Here is a 20,672-nt window from a genome sequence, read left to right as displayed (position 1 = left end):
CTTTTCAAGAAAGAACAGCCAACTCTGATACTCTTCTTGCAGAAGATATGGCAACCAAGAAAATTATTTTCCTCGTCAAGAGGACCAAGGGAATATCTCAAATTGGCTCAAAAGGCTGTTTTTGTTGTTCCGACAGGACTAAATTTAAGTCCCAAGGGTTCAGGGGTGATTTAACTGGGGGATTAATCCGCGTTACCCCCTGAATAAAGTTACGAACCAGAGAGTGTGAAGCAAGTGGTTGTTGAAACAATACCAATAAAGCTGACACCTGGCCCTTGATCGTACTCAAAGCCAGCTTCATTTCTAATCCCATCTGTAGGAATTCAAGGATTCTACCTATGACATACTTTCTGGGGTGCCAACCCCTAGCATTAACCAAAGTAGAAACTACAGAAGCTGGCAGCCCACGGTCTTTTACAATGTGGGTCTCAATCACCAAACCATGAAATTTAGCGTTTCTAACGTAGGATAGAATACCGGACCTTGCGAGAGAAGGTCGGGCCACAGTGGTAGGGTCCAAGGGTCCCCTACCACCATCTTTATAATGTCGGCAAACCAAGATCTCCTGGGCCATGCTGGGGCCACCAGAATCACCTCCTTCCCTTCTTGCTTGATCCTGCGAAGAAGACGTGGAAGCAGCAGAACAGAAGGGAAAGCATAGAGCTGTGAAAACTGATCCCACGGAAGGACCAAGGCATCTGTTCCGTATGCCATCAAATCCCTTGTTCTTGACACAAAGTTGTCGATCTTGTTGTTGAACCTGGACACAAACAGATCCACGTCCGGAACTCCCCATTTCTGACATATTAAGAGAAATATGTCAGAATGAAGGGACTATTCTCCCGGGAACAATTGTTGGCGACTTAAGTAGTCCGCCTGCCAATTCTCTATCCCTGGAATGAAGATTGCTGATAGGCAAGGAATGTTGTTTTCTGCCCAGGAAAGAATATGATTCACCTCTTTCTGGGCTGCACGACTCCTCGTGCCCCCTTGGTGATTGATATAGGCCACCGCTGTGGCACTGTCGGATTGGATTCTGACAGGACAATTCCATAGTCTGGACGTCCTGGCCTCCAGGGCCAGGCGCACTGCCCGAATCTATAGAATATTGATGGGCAAGGTCATCTCTAATTTGGACCATTTCCCCTGGACAGACGCTTCTTCCAGGACTGCTCCCCAGGCCAGAAGGCTGGCATCTGTTGTTACCACCTTCCAGGTAACCGGTAGAAAGGATTTTCCTTTTTAAAGGTTCTTGGATATCAACCACCAATTGAGGCTCTGACGCACAGTGGGGGATAAACGCATTGGGAAGTCCAGAGCTTGGACCTTCTTGTTCCAAGTTGTTACGATACTGTTTTGCAGCAGTCTTGAATAAAACTACGCATAAGGAACAGCCTCGAAAGAAGCCACAATCTTTCCCAACAAATTCATGCAAAGTCGATAGAAGGATTCTTCTTTGTCTTGACCAATTGAATCAGTTCCTTTATGGAACTGATCCTTTCCTGAGGCAAGAACACCCTCTTCTGAGCTGTATCTATGATCAGCCCCAAGTGCAGCAATCTCCTTGATGGTTTTAAGGAGGATTTCTCTAGGTTGAGAATTCAACCTAGGTATTCCAGGTAGCTGACTGCGGTGACCAAAGTTTGGTTAGCTGGGCTACCAATTGATCTATCAAGAGTAGATCGTCTAAGTAGGCTAGTATTGTTATACCTTGAGCCCTTAAAGGAGGAGCCAGGACCTTTGTAAATACTCGAGGTGCAGTAACTAGACCGAAAGGCAGAGCTACAAACTGGAAATGAAGATCTTCTACCTCGAAGCGTAGAAATTTCTGGTGAGCGGGGAGATTTTGGAGACAAGCAACCTTTATGTTGATTGATGCCAGAAGTTCTCCCCCTTGTAGGATGGAGACTACTGATCGGATTAACTCCATGCGAAAAGACCGGATATTCAAAAACCGGTTTAGATCTTTGAGATCTAAAATGGGTCTGACATCCCCACTTGGTTTTGGAACCGTGAACAGGTTTGAATAAAACCCCAAACCTTTCTTTTCCAGTGGGACCACCGATATTACTCTTTGAGAAAAGAGATGATCCAAGGCTAGAAAGAGAAACTTCTTTTTCACTGGATCACTGGGAACGTTTGATCTTTGAAAACGAGGAGGCGGGAACTCTTGGAACTCTAGTTTGTATCCTAGCGAAATTGAGGAAGCCACCCATCTGTCTTAACATTGTTCCTGCCAGATCTTTGAAAACTGTAGAAGCCTTCCCCTCACTCGAGCGAGCCTCATAAGGAGGCGTTAGAATTCTGTTTTGTGGGTTTCTTCCCCCTTTTTTTGGGGGGCCCTGGGACTGACCCTGAGGTTTACCTCTTGAACTTGACGGTGGAGGCCGTCGAGACTGCCTGGACGTGATGCCCCTGGCACTGAAGAAGCACGTTTAAAAGAAAAATGCTCAAACTTCTTTTTAACTGGTAAAAGGGAACTTTTCCTGTTAGAAATTCTTTGGATACACTTATCCAGATTGTCTCCAAACAACCGTTCACCATGAAAAGGGAAACTGGCCAAGAGCTTTTTGCATGGTGCTTTGGTTGACCAATTTTTCAACCATAGGATTCTATGCACATGTACCGGCCCTAGCATGAGCCATGAGGCCTGGAGAATAGAATCTTACATAGCGTCTACTGTGAAACACAACGCTTCTGATATCCCGGCCAACCCCTAGGCCTGCTGATCAGGAATAACTTTGAATACCTCTATAAACTGGTCCTTTAAGGACTGAGATACTCCAATCGCTGCCAGTGCAGGTTGAACAACTGAACCTGCCAGTGCAATATAGTTTTTAAAAAGGAACTCCAACTTTTTATCCGTTGGATCCTTTAGCATATGAGCATTGTTTACTGGATAAGTCAGATTTGTATTTACAGATGATATAGCAGCATCGATTGCTGGAATTCCCCATTTCTTATAAAACTCTTCCTCCATAGGATAAAGTATTGAAAACTTTTTTGGAGGAAAGAGCTGTTTATCTGGGTGCTCCCTCTCAGAATACATTAGCTTCCTTAGCCATGAATGGATAGGAAAAAAATGAACAGATTGGGGAGGCTTTAGTGAGCCCAAACCAGAAGTGGGCTCATCGACCGACTGCGTTATTGGCAGTAAAAATTTGGAACGGACCAATTCAGCAAGAGACTGTACCAACAATCTTTCCTGTGAACCTGACACTTCCATATGAGGTCCTTCAGAAGAGGAGACTTCAGCCTCTTCCTGGTCCTTTAAAAGGAATTCATCATCTCTTGCTCTTTGTTCCTCAGCAAGAGGGTCCTGAGCAATGGACGAGGACCTGCTATGCTTAGTCCCACTTTGGGATGCAATTAAAGCATCAATTTTTTGCTCCAAGCCTAAAATGGTTGAAGAAACAACCTCCTTAGTAATATACATAGGGGCTGCAGTGTTAAGAGCAACTGTAACACTTGCCCCTCCTGATGGCTCACTCTGACCAGCCATATCACTCTCAGGGGAGGATACCATATTTTTTTGTGATGGTTCTAGGCTGAGACTGTAGTAGTCCTTTTAGAGCCCTTTTTTGAGGTGTTTTTCACCCCCCTTCCGACCATAGCCCAATGCACAAAGCAGAGGTACTACCAGAAGGAATGCATCTACTGCTTGAGCAATAGTCCAGCCCTGTCGCTGCTATTAATGCTCAGCCTGATGCAGTAGTAAATGTGTCAAAAGGATGCCTGTGTCATCAAACCTCTTATATGCCACCTTTGCTCTTGTGTCACTCCAGCAGCATGTAACAGCACAAATGGTGCCTTTTAAAACATACCTTCCTGCGCTGGACATTGGAGGACACCAATGCCGCGCTAAGCCTGGCCCCCGTCACCTATGGTTCCTTTTTTTTAAAAGAGCTCGGGCTCCCGATCCTATGGGATCCACAGGGAGGAAGGAGGAATGGCGAGGGGGGTCTGGAAGCCGCCAAGCGGTATGCCGTTCGCGCTTTTTTTTGTTTTTTTAAACTTGTGGCGCTCTTTCCCGAGCAGAGGGGGAAAAAAACGACATAGGGGGGCATCTGGTGGGGAGAGGGAACCCCCCAGACTTTCCGGAGGTCTGCTGCTTGGCTGGAGGAAGAAGACTGCTGCTTCCTAGACACAACGTGGGCTTTCTGAGAAGCATGAGACGGTAAGTGCTCAATACAGCCCCCAGTGGTGACACATAGGCATGACAACACTTACTAAATTTTTTTTTTTTTTTAAACAATAAGCTTTTATTGATGTTAAAATATAGCATTTGTACAATCATACTAACATTTGTACATGAGTATCATATAGAAATATAACTGTATATAATTGAATTGAGTATTTTACTAGTGAAACCAACAAGATGGCTTTGTAATCAGCCTATCTTTACATCAGTTGTTTATTTGAAATACTCTGAATTTATGTATCAAAATCTATTATTTAATTCAAGAGAAAAAAAAATTCAAGAGTCTCTAAAAATACCCTTCTAAATATATATAGTAACAGAAATGAAAAGTAAAGAGAGGAAAAGAAGAATAAATAAAATATAAGAGAGATGTAATTATTCAAATTTCTTTGTGTTAAGAGGTATATCCCTATGTGAAAGTGGTATAAGAATCAGAGAATTTAAAAATGATCCACGGCTGCCATATTTTATTAAATTTTTCTGTATTCCCTTGTGCTGTTGCCCTGATCTCCTCCATACCTTTGAGGAGATGTATCTCTTCCAACCATTCTTTAATTGTAGGTGCGGCGGTGTTTCTCCAGTGTCTTGGTATTACTGTTTTTGCTGCTGTAATTAAGAATCTGGTCAGGGAGTTTTTGTATTTTTTTAGGGTGCAATTGGTAATATTTATAAGACAGCAAGCAGCGTCTAAATGAATTTTCGTTTTTGCGATGTGTTTTATGATTTTAATTACTTGGTTCCAAAAGGGTTTAATTAAATCACATTCCCACCAGATGTGGTATAGAGTGCCTTCTTCCCGATTGCAGCGCCAGCAATGTCCAGGCAATGTAGGAAACCATTTGTGTAATTTATTTGGTGTAATATACCAATTTGTTAGGATTTTGAATGAAGTTTCCTGTAATCTCACACTGATTGCACACTTGTGTGCGAACACACATGCTTGTAGCCATTGGTCTTTTGTAATGGGTTTGTTCAGGGTTGATTCCCAGAAAGTTTAGTGTCTGTTAGATTCCTGTAAATCGCTGGACTGCAACCAAGTATATGTTAATGAAACGTTCTTAGTGGTCGTACTAGCCAAAAAACATATAGGGTGTAAGGGTTTAAAGAAATGTTTTTGTCTCTGAGTGTTCATGATGAAGTCATGTATTTGTTGGTATTCCTTGAAATGTAGTGGTGTTTGTCCTATTTCTTTTTGTAGATCTGCTTGAGACTTGATTTTGTTGTTCTTTAAATAATGTGCGACTAGAAGTGTTTCTGTTGTAAAGTGATTGGATGGAACCATCCATTCCTGAGGGGAAGTCAGGGTTTGTTGTCAGTGGAGTTAGTGGCCCTAGTGAGAAGGTAAGTAAATGTCTCTGATTAATTGTTTGTAGGGTTTTTAATGTTGCCCCTATGAGAGGATGTTGTTTTAATTGTTTCGGACACAGGTTCCAAGGAATCCATGGAGCATATGATATCGGACTAGGTCCTATGTTATTTTCCAGTCCGACCCAATCTTTATTCTCTTTGTGGCATGTGCAATCTATGATTCTAGTTAATTTTCGTATGAATTTTTAGATCAAGGTTAAGTAGGGATATCAGTCTGTAATTGGCAGTCTGTTGGATCTTTATTTAGTTTGGGCAGTACTGTTACATGTGCTCTCAGAAAGTCTTCAGAGATGTCATGTGGGTTTTTTAGGGAGTTCAATGTTTTGAGAAGATGTGGTATCAAAATGTCGGAGGTCTTGTAATAATGGGCTGTGAGGCCGTCTGGTCCGGGGCTTTTCCCCGATTTGAGGGATTTAATGGCTTCAATCATTTCTTGTTCTGTTATCGGTTCTTCTAATGTTTGTGTGTCTATGTCTTTCAGAATGGGGAGGCCACTGTCTGTAAGGAATTTGTGAATTATTTCTTTTCTTGATCCTATAAGGTCTTTGGGTTTATGTGTAGAAGGTAAGTTGTATTGGTCTGTATAGTATTCTTGAAATCTTTGGGCAATCTTTTGAGTATCATTAGTAATTTGATTTTGTTTGGTCTTAATGGCCAATATGTTTGTAGATAATAAGGTTTCCTTCAATGCTTTTGCTATAAATTTACCTGATTTGTCTCCATGTTCATAAAAGAACACCTTTCGTGAAAAAAGGATCCTTTGGGCTTTGAGGTTCAGGATGGACTGTAGTTTTTCCCTTAATTCAAGTAGAGTTGTGGCTGCTTCAATCGCTAAAGATTGTTTACGTTTGGTTTCAATATCTCTTATGGCCTGTGTTAAAGCCATGAGTTCCTTTTCTGCTTCTCTCTTTTTTACAGCCCCCAACCTGATTAATTCCCCTCGGACCACACATTTGTGAGCTTCCCATATGTTCATAGGTATTAACACTTACTAAATTTAAAGGAGACATTTCATAAGAAAAATTTAAAAAATTTCTTAGAAGACTCCACTTACCTTTCCCACCGCAGGGTTTTCTGTGGTAAACCAACAGACCCAATCTTCACCCTTCACGGTGTGTTCCGTTACAGCTTCAGGAGCTGGGGACCCTTGAGGAAACCCACAATCCTGGACCTGTAATAGCACCCCGCCAGTAAAAACTTTATGGCCTTAATACCAAAAAGTACTGGATCCCGGGGTCCAGCTCTCTAAAAAGAGAAGCGCTACAGGCAAAACCTTGTTTCTTCGGAAACGAGGCCCGGGTACCATTCAATTCGGCCAAAAAGACACTTTGAATGGATCCGGCTGCATGGCTAGCCCCAGCAAGGATTGCTCCAGTGGAGCTCAGCACAGCACAGCACATTTTTACTCGTGACCAACACCTTAGACACTGGCAAAAAAACTGAGGTACTCCCAGTAGTGGGAGAGGTTATATAGAGAGTGCATTTTTTGTCTTAGGGCGTGCCAGTGTCCATCACCTGAAGATGGCCTATAACCCACATAGTAACTACTCTGGCTCTGTGTGCTGTGATGTACGATAAGAAATTAAATTGAGGGTGCCAATAATTTTGTCCAGTTCATTTGTGGAGTTTTGCATGGAATGTGTCAGATTTGGCTTTTTGTTTCTCCACTTTTTTGTGTCAAACCAATACAAACAAAAGAAATAAACATGAGAATGTCTAAACATTTGTAATTGCAAAAATTTTCTGGGCGAAGTGGTGCATTATCTGACAGAAATGCATGGTGCCAATATTTTTGGCCATGACTGTAAATATCCACCAAAAGGCTATACATGTTTAATAGACACCACAAAAAGGGCTGTGTAAAATAGTAAACTCATTCCCAAGCTAAAGGTGCGGAACTGCTTCTTTTGTTCAATACATTTTTAATTTATGGTGAGGCTGAAAAGACACATAAACATCAAGTTAAGCCTGGTGGATTCCTGTGAGCACTATAGCACATGCTTTTATTGTACCTATTATTTCCAGTTATGTACTATGTTTTGCTAAGTCCAAATTAGATTTCTCTCTCTCCATTTAATCAGAATATTTTGACAGTAATAGAGGTCATTTACTATAGCGCTAATATGCAATAGCGCCGTTAAATGCTAAATACTCTCAAAATAGAGCTATCGTGCTAATTAGTGCCCAAAAGGAATTCACTTTTGTGCTGGTGAAAAAATACTCCCAAAATATAATTTACTATAGCTTCCAGAGAACAGATAGTGCCCAAACCCTTACTCTGCGAGAACCTGGAGTAATGCACATGGAAATAATGTTTAGAGCATGATATGATTGCCTAAATGGTACTTAAATATGTGGTATATTGTTTAAAGATAATCTGCTTTTAAACCCCTTTAAAAAGTGATATATACATTGAAATATCTTTAAAAATCTGAGAAGAGATAAATTCCCCCTCTTTTTACAACGATGTGCCAGCACAATTGAGCATGCTCAGACATGCAAACTATTCTCATTTTAACTCCTATGCATTTTTTACCAAGAGTTATAGTAAATACCCAAATTAGTGCTGCGCTAAAAAGCGTTTTTGAGAGTGAAAATGAGAGTTATGTAGCCCAATGTAAGTTTCAAACATTGATTATAATGGTACAATTGTAACATCCCCAAATAAATACTTTTAATGTTGAAATGAACTGCATCTTTCTCTCAAATAAATTGTCCTTACAACAAAAGATTTCATGTTTTGGTAAAATATATTTTTCTCTGTCTCTTTCACTTGTTGCTGTCCATCTCAGAAAAATCTTTACCCAAACTCACACAGATGTCTTTACAAACCACAAACAATACCATTGCTGATGCAAATTTAAAATGAGTCACAATTTTGTGTGATATTTAGTATTTCCAAAATTATCATAATTTGAGTCCAAAAAATGTGATATGTGTACCAACATCAGAAATAAAAATGTAATTCCCAAAATTCAGAGGGTAACATCACTATTCTACACTCACACATCAAGAACCACCAAATATCACAGAACAAATCAAGACGAAGTATTCCTGACTAATGTAATTCCACCACCTATATGTCAAAAGAAAAACAGTATCTATGTGTATTTCTGTATAGGAGGGTTCCACATGTGGCAGCACAGTGGCTAACAGGTTACCACTTCTGCCAAGCAGCACTGAGGTTCTTGGTATGAATCCCAAACATGCCACTTCATGTAGAGAAGTTGTCTGTTCTCCCTATGTTGTTAAACATAGCACCTGACTCAGGTCCTTATATAAATTATGTCTAAATGTAGTATTTATGTGTAGGAAGGTTCCACCACCATTGCAAATCATGTCATATGTTTTCCATGGGCAAGGACTATAATCAGCCTTAACATTTCCCCGCCAGCACTAATTGCAGCCTCTTACCAAGCCTAAACCCATAAAATGACAGCTGTTTATCTCTCAGCATGCTGACAGTAATCAGCCATAACCAGCCTTCAAAACAGATGGCATATGCCAGAAACAGGTTGTTCAATGGCTCTCTGGCCTTCCACAGTACATCTGCATTGATTAACTTCTTGCATCCCTGGGACTTAGGACTGTGACACCACAGAGATGCAGCCTACATACATGTGGAAGCAAAGTGGCTAACTGGTTAGCAGCACTGAGGTCCTTGGTTTGAATCCCAATCCTGGTACCTGGCTAGAGGTTTGAATCTTCTTCCTCTGTTGTGGTGTTAAAGTTCCTTTTTTTACCAATGATTACATTTTTGATGGGTTAACATAATGGAACCCCAAGAATTAACCTTATAAATCAAGCAAGTGTGGGTTTGCACCAAATTTATAACTGTGGTGTTTTGGGGCAGATATGGATGTATAAGTCTGGTGTGATCCTGCACACATATTTTAATGTTGTATGCTGATGATAAATGACGAATGCGCTTTGACATCAATTTGTGTGAAGCAGCCCTCACAAAGTTGTAATTTCCTTTTGTGTACCCTTCACATCCCCAACAACGTACAAGTTTAATTTGGAGATTTTTGGGATCACTGATCATGGCCAGAGCCTTAGACTTTTCTTATTTTGAGGTTTACCCTGCACAGATATCTATGCTGATGCATTCTTTCATCTGTACAGAGTGTGTATTCCTAATGAACAGGTGTGCGCACTTGAGGCATACATGAAGAGACAGAAACAATTACACTGGTGGATGTGTCCTTTACTGGGTGGGTCTTGTTGGGTGTGCTAGCAAACATAGCTAGGTTATTTAAAGGCATTTGTGGCGGGTGTTTGGCCTAAGAACAGGCCTGAGTCTTTTTTTTGCAGTGTGTATATTGGGTTACAAATAGATATTTTTTTTTTGTTTTTTTGGGGGGTGTACATAATTCCGACTGGGGATGAGCTGAAACCCCCCCCCCCCGGTTCCGTTCACAGCAGAACATACGAACAGGCAGAAAATTTGTTCGAACACGCAAACACCATTAAAATCTATGGGACACGAACATGCATAATCAAAAGTGCTCATTTTAAAGGCTTATATGCAAGTTATTGACATAAAAAGTGTTTGGGGACCTGGGTCCTGCCCCAAGGGACATGTATCAATGCAAAAAGAAGTTTTAAAAACAGCCATTTTTTCGGGAGCAGTGATTTTATTTAATGCTTAAAGTGAAACAATAAAAGTGTAATATTCCTTTAAATTTCGTACCTGGGGGTGTCTATAGTATTCCTGTAAAGGGGTGCATGTTTCCCATGTTTAGAACAGTCTGACAGCAAAATGACATTTCTAAAGGAAAAAAGGTCATGTAAAACTACTATTGCTACTATCACTACTATCTGGGGGGTGTCTATAGTATGCCTGTAAAGGGGCGCATGTTTCCCGTGTTTAGAACAGTCTGACAGCAAAATGACATTTCTAAAGGAAAAAAAGTCATGTAAAACTACTATCGCTACTAACTACTGTAAAAACTACTATCGCTAGCGCCGGCTATAATGAATTGTCGGTCCGGCAATACACATAAAAGTTAATTGATAAAAACGGCATGGGATTCCCCCATAGGGGAATCCCCAAACCAAAATTAAAAAAAAAAAATGTGTGGGGGTCCCCCTAAATTCCATACCAGGCCCTTCAGCTCTGGTATGGATATTAAGGGGAACCCCGCGCCAAAATTTAAAAAAAAAATGGCGTGGGGGTCCCCCTCAAAATCAATACCAGACCCTTCAGGTCTTGAAGGACTCATGGGTTCAAATCCCACAGAGGGTACTACTACCTACTAAAAGATTGCAGTGGACTCTGCAGCATATTCTAAAAATAGGTGAAGGCCAACTAGCCAATGCACTTTAGTTTGGTTGATTCTATTATATTAAGTCTGCAAATGCATGCAATGGTATGTAAGTATTCAATAATATTATGGTGTGGAATTCCAACCATCACACACCAGTTAATGGGCAGTTTACATTTTTTTGTTTGTTTATTTTAATTTGCTTGTGCACTGGAAAAATAAACACAGCTGCTTTAGGTGGGTGGTATATTGGCTGGGATTTGAACTCAAAACTTGAGTGATTTGGAGACATCTGAGCAGACCACCATTGTGCCAAGTACGCTGTGACCTGCATAATAGTGTAGTATGATCAAAGAATGAATAATTACTGCTTTACTGCTTTTATTACTCTGCAATACTCATTCATAACTGCATTCGTTAGCAAAAGAAGAAAAAAAACTAGGAATACTAATTGAAATATACATAAATAGATGCACACGAGGTAGAGCACATCTCACATAAAAATGTTTTATTCACATTCATGGATCATGGTTGCAGTGCAATGCTATATAATAACTTGGTAGCAATTGGCACTTGCAGATCCACAGAATCACCGATTAGTGCAGATTCCGAATTTACTAAGGCTTGTTTGCCACTAATAGCGCAATTTTTCTTTCACATGTTTACCTAGTTGACTGAAATGGGAGCTATTACATGTAGAGCGCCCAGTACCTCCCAGGACTCTTAGTAAATGACCCCCAATATGTCAGTCTCAATAGAATAGAACACCCTGCGTGATGCTGGAAAAATTTGGGACTAAGCAGCTAGAGGTCTGGAAAGTAAACCTAAAATTGGATCCTTGGAATTTTGCTGTACGTATTATACAATTTCCCATTTCAACTTCATGAAAAGCTAATTATTCTCATTGTGCACAGCTAACTCCAGCTAATCAGGAGAATATGCCTGGAAACTAGCAGGAGGGAGATGGAACAACATAAATATATAATGAAACTGAACATAACACAATGTTGCACATTTTTAGCCAAGAGTAAATATATAACTCAATAATAAAATACAGCATACTAAATAGAAACCTGAGAACTGTAACTCAAATTAAGTACTATTTTAAAGTTTACTTTGCATTTTTAAATGATCACATTTATGTCCACATAAACATTTACAGCGTGTAATTACAGATACTGTAAGCTTTGCAATCTAATATCCAAATCACAGATATGGAAATACACACATACTCTCAGCCAAACATTGCTACCTCTTTAGCCACTATCCTACTCAATGAAAGCAATGACCAGCAAAAAAAGCAAAATACCAAGCTCAAAAAGGCACCTATAACAGCAGTTAACCTTACTTGGTATTTTACTAAATGTTTTACTAAATGAAAAATAGGCTGTTCACTTAGCAAAGTAAATATTCACTTTGCAAGGGCATTTTCACAGTGGAAAGTGGAATTTCAGACTATACTTAGCTAATATTAAAATGCCCCTTCTAACACCTATGCTGACTAACCTGTGTAAGAACAATGTATATACTTACCTAGGCCACTCCAGTCCAGTCACCTGAGCTTCCCAGTGTCGGCCAGTGGCAGAGAAAGAGCATCCGACATCGGCTGGTAATGCTTGGAAGTGGTGAAAATCACCCATAGGCTCCTATGGCCCATCCATTGTTGACATTCCCTCCTCTCCCCTGCAGCCACCTCTGGCTAACACAGGGGAGCTGGATCAAGTGATTGGAGTGGCCTGAAAATAGGGGCTGGAAGCATTTTTAGATTTTTTTAGGTATAGCCTGGAATTCCACTTTAATGAATGAGGTGAAGCTTTGCTGACTACCATCACCCAATCATATACAAATCAAATATACCATTTTCTTTTTTTTTTTTTTTTTGTGATTGGGTATTCTCTGCAAAATGTATTTTCATCACATTCACTAAGCTAAGTGAAAATCTCTCTGCAAAGTGAAAATTCATATTGAAAAGTGAACTTGCTTAGTAAATCAACCCTACTGTCTTCACAGAGTGACTTGTTGTAAGCCTATTAGACAGGAATAATCTCCCATATGGATGGAATCTGGTGACTGTGAAGGCCATTGGAGTACAGTGAACTCATTGTCATGTTCAAGAAACCAGTTTGAGATGATTTGAACTTTGTGACATGGTGCATTTTCCTGCTGGAAGTAGCCATCAGAAGATGGGTTCACTGTAGTCATAAGGAAATGGACATGGTCAGCAACAATACTCAGGTAGGCTGTGGCGTTTAAATGATGCTCAATTGGTACTAAGGGACTCAAAGTGTGCTAATTATATGTACCCCCACACCATTACACCACCACCATCAGCCTGAACCGTTGATACGAAGCATGATGGATCATGTTGGTTATGCCAAATTCTGACCCTACCATCTGAATGTCGCCGCTGAAATCTAGACTCATCAGACCAGGCAACATTTTTCCAATCTTCTATTGTCCAATTTTGGTGAGCCTGTGTGAATTATAGCTTCAGGTTCCTGTTCTTAGCTGACAGGAGTGGCACCCAGTGTGGTCTTCTGCTGCTGTCGCCCATCTGCTTCAAGGTTCAGTGTGTTGTGCGTTCAGAGATGGTATTCTGCATACCTTGGTTGTAATGAGGGGTTATTTTTTTAGTTATTGATGCCTTTCTATCATCTCAAACCAGTCTACCCATTCTCCCCTGACATCAACAAGGCATTTTTGTCCACATAACTTCCGCTCTCTGGATATTTTCTCTTTTTCTGACCATTCTCTGTAAACCTTAGAGATTTTTGTGCGAAAAATCCCAGTAGATCAGCAGTTTTTTAAATACTCAGACCAGCCCATCTGGCACCAACAACCATTCCACAAGTCAATTAAATCCCCTTTCTTCCCCATTCCGATGCTTGGTTTGAACTTCAGCAAGCCGTATTCATCATGTTTAGATGCCTAATTGCGTTGAGTTGCTGCCATGTGATTGGCTGATTAGCAATTTGTGTTACCAAGCAATTGATCAGGTGTACCTAATAAAGTGGTCAGTGAGTGTATAATGTGTTCTGTTCAGAAACTTTATTACTATAGTGAACACAAACTCCATACCTTTAAGGGAAGAACTTCCTTGTTAATTCCATAGAAATATGCCATGGCTTGTGTCCAGGAACAAAGCCCTGCTACATTGCCACACACTTTTTTGGCTGATTCCAGGTTGTAATCTTCCATGTCCAGGTATGGCTGCAGTAGTTCAACCATTTCCTCGGTGATAGAGTCCTAAATATAACAGGTACAGCATTAGATTACAGTTAAGATGCAAATAATTCAGAAAACAGACAATGCCAATATTACATTCACAACAAAATATACATGATTAAGAACAAGGGTAGAAGGAAGATTTACAATAGGGACCATCACTGGTTATCAACATCTAAAAAGGCACATTTATAAGAAAAAGCACAGAAATTAAATAATAGAAATATTTTTCTGGCACATTTGTATAACACCTAAAGTGGAACTGTACCCATAATATCTTATATCTATAAATAATGTTCTTCAGCAAGGAACATACATTCCACATTAGTAATTATGCTACCAAAATTAGTGTGTGCTGTAAATTGCCTCCAGCATTGTTAATGTTTCTTCATGCTGGAGGCTGCCATTTTTCTGAAGCCCAGAACCACTGAACAGCAGTAAGTCTTTAGGCTGTCAGCAGGCCTCTACAAATTCTGCTCAGTGCCTAAAAATAGAGAGCAACTGAGCATGTGCAGAGCAGAGTGAGACAGAGTATTACTGCATTTTAAACAGTATAGGCACTTATTTTTATTGTTTTACCTAGCTACACCTGCAAAAGGGGCCAGCTTGAAGTGATCTAACAGGACTTCATTTACTGACTAAAGTTCTACTTTAAGTATAAGGATGAAGCAGCAACATTACTTTGCAAAAGAGACCATTTAACTGATGTGAAAACACAGGCACGACATACCATGGACATTACCATCTCTATGTCTTAGAACAAGGCCTAGTCATATGTTGTAGAGATGCAAAGATCTAGATATACAATCCATATAAGCCTAGGTTCACACTAGTATTGCTGCAGCCATGCATTTTGTGTGTTCTTTTTCTGTGTATTTTTGTGCAATTTCCCACTTAACATTTAGGAAAGCCCATTCATTTCAATGGGCTGCCTTACGCAAAATCACACAAAATAAGTACATGACCCTTTTTTAAAATTGTGCTGCACCAAAGCATGTGGTATTTTTTACCATGTGTTTTGGCGTGCGCCCAAAACACATGGCTTAGCAAGGTGCGTTGGGGTGCGATTAACAATTAATGCCACTGCCGTGTACCTGCAAAAGGGGTCTGCATTTTTTGGTGCATTATGCAACACACAAATGTGACAAAGCCTAAAATACAAAACCCTACTGAAATGCACCAAAAACAAAAGTACATGCATTTTTCATGTGCTCCCTTTGAAGTATGTGGGGCCAAAAACACACTATGCTGCACCATAAGCTGCACCTGCACCTTTTAAAAGTTTTCACTGCACCACGTTGCATTGAAGTGAATGGCCACCATAGGGAATAATGTGATTTCCATTGTCATGCATTGCAGTGTGATGACAGATGCAGGAGAAATCGCACTAGTGTAAATGTGGCCTAAGCCACATTTACACCAAAAGCCAACCGAAAACCATAAGCCCCACACTATTAATCACTCAGTTATGTTATTCTAGGAAATAGAGTTTATTCCTCAGGTCACACAACACCCTGTCTTTGATTTTATCGATTGCTAAAAGTTTTACTGGCAATTGGTTTCTGGTTACAGATTATGGTTGTCACGGAACGCCCCACACTCCGCTTGAGTGCTTCCGTCATATACCGCTTCCTAAGTTCTGGAACACGACTCCAATGGATCTGGCCATAGGAACCCCAAGGAACTAGACAACACCAGCCTTGGAGTACATCAGAACTGTTTTTTATTTGAGATATCACACACATTTATACACCAGGCTGACTCAAAGCTAACCTAATTAACATGAGCTAATTATCTCATCCTTTATACAGCCTAGGTGGCTGAGACATGACCTTTTGCCCAGACTTGTGGTCACCGAGCTTCACACAGGAATATAAACACAATAGCTGGAGCTAATTACAATTAACAATACAAACATAACCTTTTTAACCTAATTAACATGAGCTCCAATAGGAGTCGTCCCGTCTCCTACATTGTATAGAGGACAATGTGATCAGCTCATTCAATTAACACACATTACCATAAACATCAACACAGGGTTAATTAGAACAAACAACAATGAGTTGAATACCTTTAGAACCTAGACTAAACTTATTTACATTAAACCCATTATAGCTGACATCAGACAGGTGAGTGGAGATGATGACATTAGCATCTCCTCACAGGATGTGTCCCAACAGTATAATTCAGTCTTATCATTCTAATATGGCATATAACGGGTTCCAGAGTCTGTGTGTTTTGGGGGGACATGGAGCTGAATACAAAGTAACACCAACCCCAGGGTCCCCAGGCATACAGCTCACAGAGAGCACCATTCCCCCAAATGCTAGGGCCCATAATCGGTGGGCAACAGGCTTGCATACAGTCCTCTCCAACAGCCTCTGTTCTGGCTAGGTCTGTGACATTTCTCCCCTTTTGGCAGGAGACTAACACAGGAGGAGACCCCAGACGGGTTGACTCCGAAGTTAGTAAACAGCTCCAGTCCTCTACTGCCTGTACCCACACAGTACCCCAAATAAATTGTTCCAAACAAAGCATTACTCACCCAGCCAACCTCTGCCTCTCTCAGAGAACATATCTGCCGCTGGGGAGAGGCCTGGACTGGCCTTTCTCCCTGGAATCCTTTCTGCCGCTGGAGAGAGGACAGGGTGTCTGGGCTCACTCTGTCATGCTGTTGGGGATCTGGGCCCACTGCCCAGCATCCCTGGAGTATACAGGTGGAGACTGAAGTCCCATCCACCTTCACAGGAAATCCATCCTCTGTTAGTTGAGGGCAGAGTCCAGCAGTCCTCGGCCCTGTTGCCAGCCCTTCTGCTGGAAACCCCACACCATCTGTTCCGGCTAACTGTTGGAGAGGGAGGCCGACTGCCCCGCCTCCCTGGAACTCTGTAGTTGTTGCTGGTGCTGGGCAGAGGTTGGTAGCACTCTGCCCTGTTGCCAGCACTTCTGCTGGGGACTCCGCATCCTCTGCTCCGGCTAACTGTTGGGGCAGGAGGCTGGCTTCCTCCACTCCCAAACTGTGTAGCTGCCATTGGGGAGGTGATCCGACTGCTTCCTTTTCCATTCCCTCATCTGGCTGCTGGGACGACATGTCGATGGTACTGTCTCCCAGGTACACGGATCTTTGCTGGGGAGGAAAGCCCACTTCCTCCACCCTGGCCAACTGTTGGGGAGGGACAACACACACCTCCTCTCCCTTCTCCCCCTGTATCTGCTGCTGGGAAGTGATTGCCATCTTCTCAGCCTGAGCCTCCACAATTGCTGCAGGTGTGGGGCAGAGGTCTTGGACCCTCTGTCCGGTTGCCAGCACTTCTGCTGGGGGTTTGCCAGGTGGTTCCTCCTCTACAGAAACGTCTATTAAATCCCCAGTCTCTGGAATTGGTAAAAGTGTGGGACAGAGGTCTTGGACCCTCTGTTCAGTTACCAGATCTTCAGCTGGTATTTCCTGATAGTCCCAGGCAAAGGGAGCCCAGCCCTGGCACTGAGCAATGTCTAGCAGCCGTCTGTAGGCGATCTCTAGCTCCCATTCCTGAATGGCCAGAAACTCCAAATCTTCCTGTGCCCAGTGCACTTCCGAAATGTTCAGTAGCCCTTCTCTGAAATCCATGATCTCGTCCACCCGCCGCTCCAAATCACTCCCAAAGTTAGGGTCCCCTGTCAGCTTCACAAACAACAGTCCCAAGCCGCCGTAGCTTAAGCCTTCCGTTGGGCTGTCATCCGCTATCCAGGGACATGCTTGGGATACATGCCACCGGAGGGCTCTGTAGCTCTCATCCAGCTTTATCTCTGCCCAGACCAGCCTGCTTAATTCAGCTGTCTGCTTCTTGTGTGGTTTTTCTCCCAAAAACCGCACCCGCAGTCCGTACTGCGACCAGTACCTTTCCTCGATGGAGGGGAGAACTTTTCCCTGGTGTCGCTGCTCACGGGCTAGCGCTTCCTTCCAGAGTTTGCAGCGAATAGAATCACACCATCCCAGCAGGACCTGCTCCGATACTGGTCCTCTGTGCTGTATCTGCATCTCTCGCAACCTCCTTCTGAATTCCTCATCCATGGCGGCTGGTATCTGTACCTCTCCTCTCCTGCTATCTGGACCTTGGATCCAGATGGAAGTTTGGATGTCCCAGACTGTAGGAAGCTTTCCCGCTGCTTGCCACCAATGTCACGGAACGCCCCACACTCCGCTTGAGTGCTTCCGTCATATACCGCTTCCTAAGTTCTGGAACACGACTCCAATGGATCTGGCCATAGGAACCCCAAGGAACTAGACAACACCAGCCTTGGAGTACATCAGAACTGTTTTTTATTTGAGATATCACACACATTTATACACCAGGCTGACTCAAAGCTAACCTAATTAACATGAGCTAATTATCTCATCCTTTATACAGCCTAGGTGGCTGAGACATGACCTTTCGCCCAGACTTGTGGTCACCGAGCTTCACACAGGAATATAATTAACATGAGCTCCAATAGGAGTCGTCCCGTCTCCTACATTGTATAGAGAACAATGTGATCAGCTCATTCAATTAACACACATTACCATAAACATCAACACAGGGTTAATTAGAACAAACAACAATGAGTTGAATACCTTTAGATCCTAGACTAAACTTATTTACATTAAACCCATTATAGCTGACATCAGACAGGTGAGTGGAGATGATGACATTAGCATCTCCTCACAGGATGTGTCCCAACAGTATAATTCAGTCTTATCATTCTAATATGGCATATAACGGGTTCCAGAGTCTGTGTGTTTTGGGGGGACATGGAGCTGAATACAAAGTAACACCAACCCCAGGGTCCCCAGGCATACAGCTCACAGAGAGCACCATTCCCCCAAATGCTAGGGCCCATAATCGGTGGGCAACAGGCTTGCATACAGTCCTCTCCAACAGCCTCTGTTCTGGCTAGGTCTGTGACAATGGTTATAGCATTGTGTGGATGTATCACACATTCTCCCACTACCTTCAATTGTTTTTTGTAAAAATTGTTGAAGACTCATTATACTGTATTTTATATATAACCATTTAGAGTGTTGGTAACATCAAGTGCAAAAAACTATCTCAAAAAGCTAGAAATGCAAATATATACTATATCTGAGCTCCATCATCTGGGGCTTTTTTGCTAAAACACATCGGGTGGACCCAGTTTCATTCACCGCTCCTGTTTTTGTATCATATGAAGCTTGTGATGATCTTTTAACATGTGAGTTTACACTCCTATTTTAATAAACCCCTTGACAAATGTTATTACACTATGCGAGTTTCTCCATTTATTTTCCGCATGGTTCATGAACATTGAGTCTCTGACTCCCACTGGATTATTACTTTTAAGTGGATGTCTGACAGCAGTCGTGGTAAGCTGTAGATCCATTCCTAGGATTCGTTGTACCTGCCCAGCCAGTCGTACCCTTCAAGCCAGCTGATCAAAAAGCTTTTATGACTTGGGTGGTATAAGCCTCTCCAAGTCATCGACATCTGGTAAGCTTCCCTTTGTTCATTGGTGGTGGCTCTTTCACTATATTGGTTCCTTTGGAGTATTGGCATTTGATGAATGTCCGTTCCAGGGTTTTTTTGATCATTCCTCCACCAATGGACCTCGTTACTTATAACATATTTATCAGCTACACTCTGGACTTTACCTTTTAAGATGTTTAGTGTTTGATCACTGGATTTGTCGTTTTTGGCACTGTATTTACACTTACCCTTTTTTCACTGTGGTATTCTATTCACGTTTTTATATTTGTTTGAAAACGTATACTGTGGTTATATACAGCATGTTTTCCTTATGTACATATTTCAGATATAGTATATATTTGTATTTCTGGCACATTGAGATACCTTTTGCACTATTGATATTTGATGTTACAAATACAATATTTATGTACATATCTCAGATATAGTATATATTTGTATTTCTAGCTTTTTGAGATATTTCTTTTGCACTTGATGTTACCAGCACTCTAAATGGTTATATGTAACAAATTACTCATATGGTTTTTTTGCGCTACGCTTTTTACATTCACACATATTGCTTTTGGTCTATAGCTGTGTTGGCTGCTATTTTTACCTTTAATTTACACAGCGCTGTATATCTTTTTTCCTTTTTATACTGTATTTTATGAATAGATAAATATAATACACTGCTAAAAACTAACAATAAAACCTTAGTGCAAAGTAGATAAGTGATAAATAATTCTGTGCTAAAGATCCCCAAACATAGGTGCATAGACAAAAAGTGAAAAAAAATGTCCAAATAAAATTCCCAAAAGGGGTACAACTCTTTCTCAATGTAGACAATTCATAAAGTGTCCATAAATTGTCTAACATATAAAGTGCACAAACATTAGGTGTGAAAAAGGGTCTCAGGCTAACACGCATATAAATGGACAGGACAGGAAGAAGGAGACCATGACAGTGCAACCAATTTTTAATAGTTAAAACAGAAGCCATTAAAATCACCTACTGTACACAGACAGCATACGTACCTGCCCAGCACTAAGGTATGTCAGCTCAATCTCTACCTAAAATTGGGTGCTGTAGCCCCTCCAATGTGACATCATTACGGGTGGTTGCCCACACACACATAGAGTTAGTAATGTTCTCTTT

At 41.5% G+C, this 20,672-nt stretch overlaps 1 protein-coding gene across 1 annotated transcript in view; it reads right to left on the bottom strand.

Annotated features, from left to right (window-relative positions):
- The window catches only part of LOC141144794 (dynein axonemal heavy chain 5-like), a 454,887-nt gene that overhangs the window by 146,254 nt on the left and 287,961 nt on the right, over window positions 1-20,672 (bottom strand). Inside the window, exon 60 of the mRNA XM_073630823.1 lies at window positions 13,915-14,082. Within this exon, the coding sequence (XP_073486924.1) occupies window positions 13,915-14,082 (168 nt within the window). The remainder of the gene's footprint in view (window positions 1-13,914; window positions 14,083-20,672) is intronic.

The sequence above is a fragment of the Aquarana catesbeiana genome, linkage group LG05, assembly GCF_042186555.1.
Source record: "Aquarana catesbeiana isolate 2022-GZ linkage group LG05, ASM4218655v1, whole genome shotgun sequence".
Taxonomy (NCBI): domain Eukaryota; kingdom Metazoa; phylum Chordata; class Amphibia; order Anura; family Ranidae; genus Aquarana; species Aquarana catesbeiana.
This window is presented reverse-complemented; position numbering and strand designations above follow the sequence as displayed.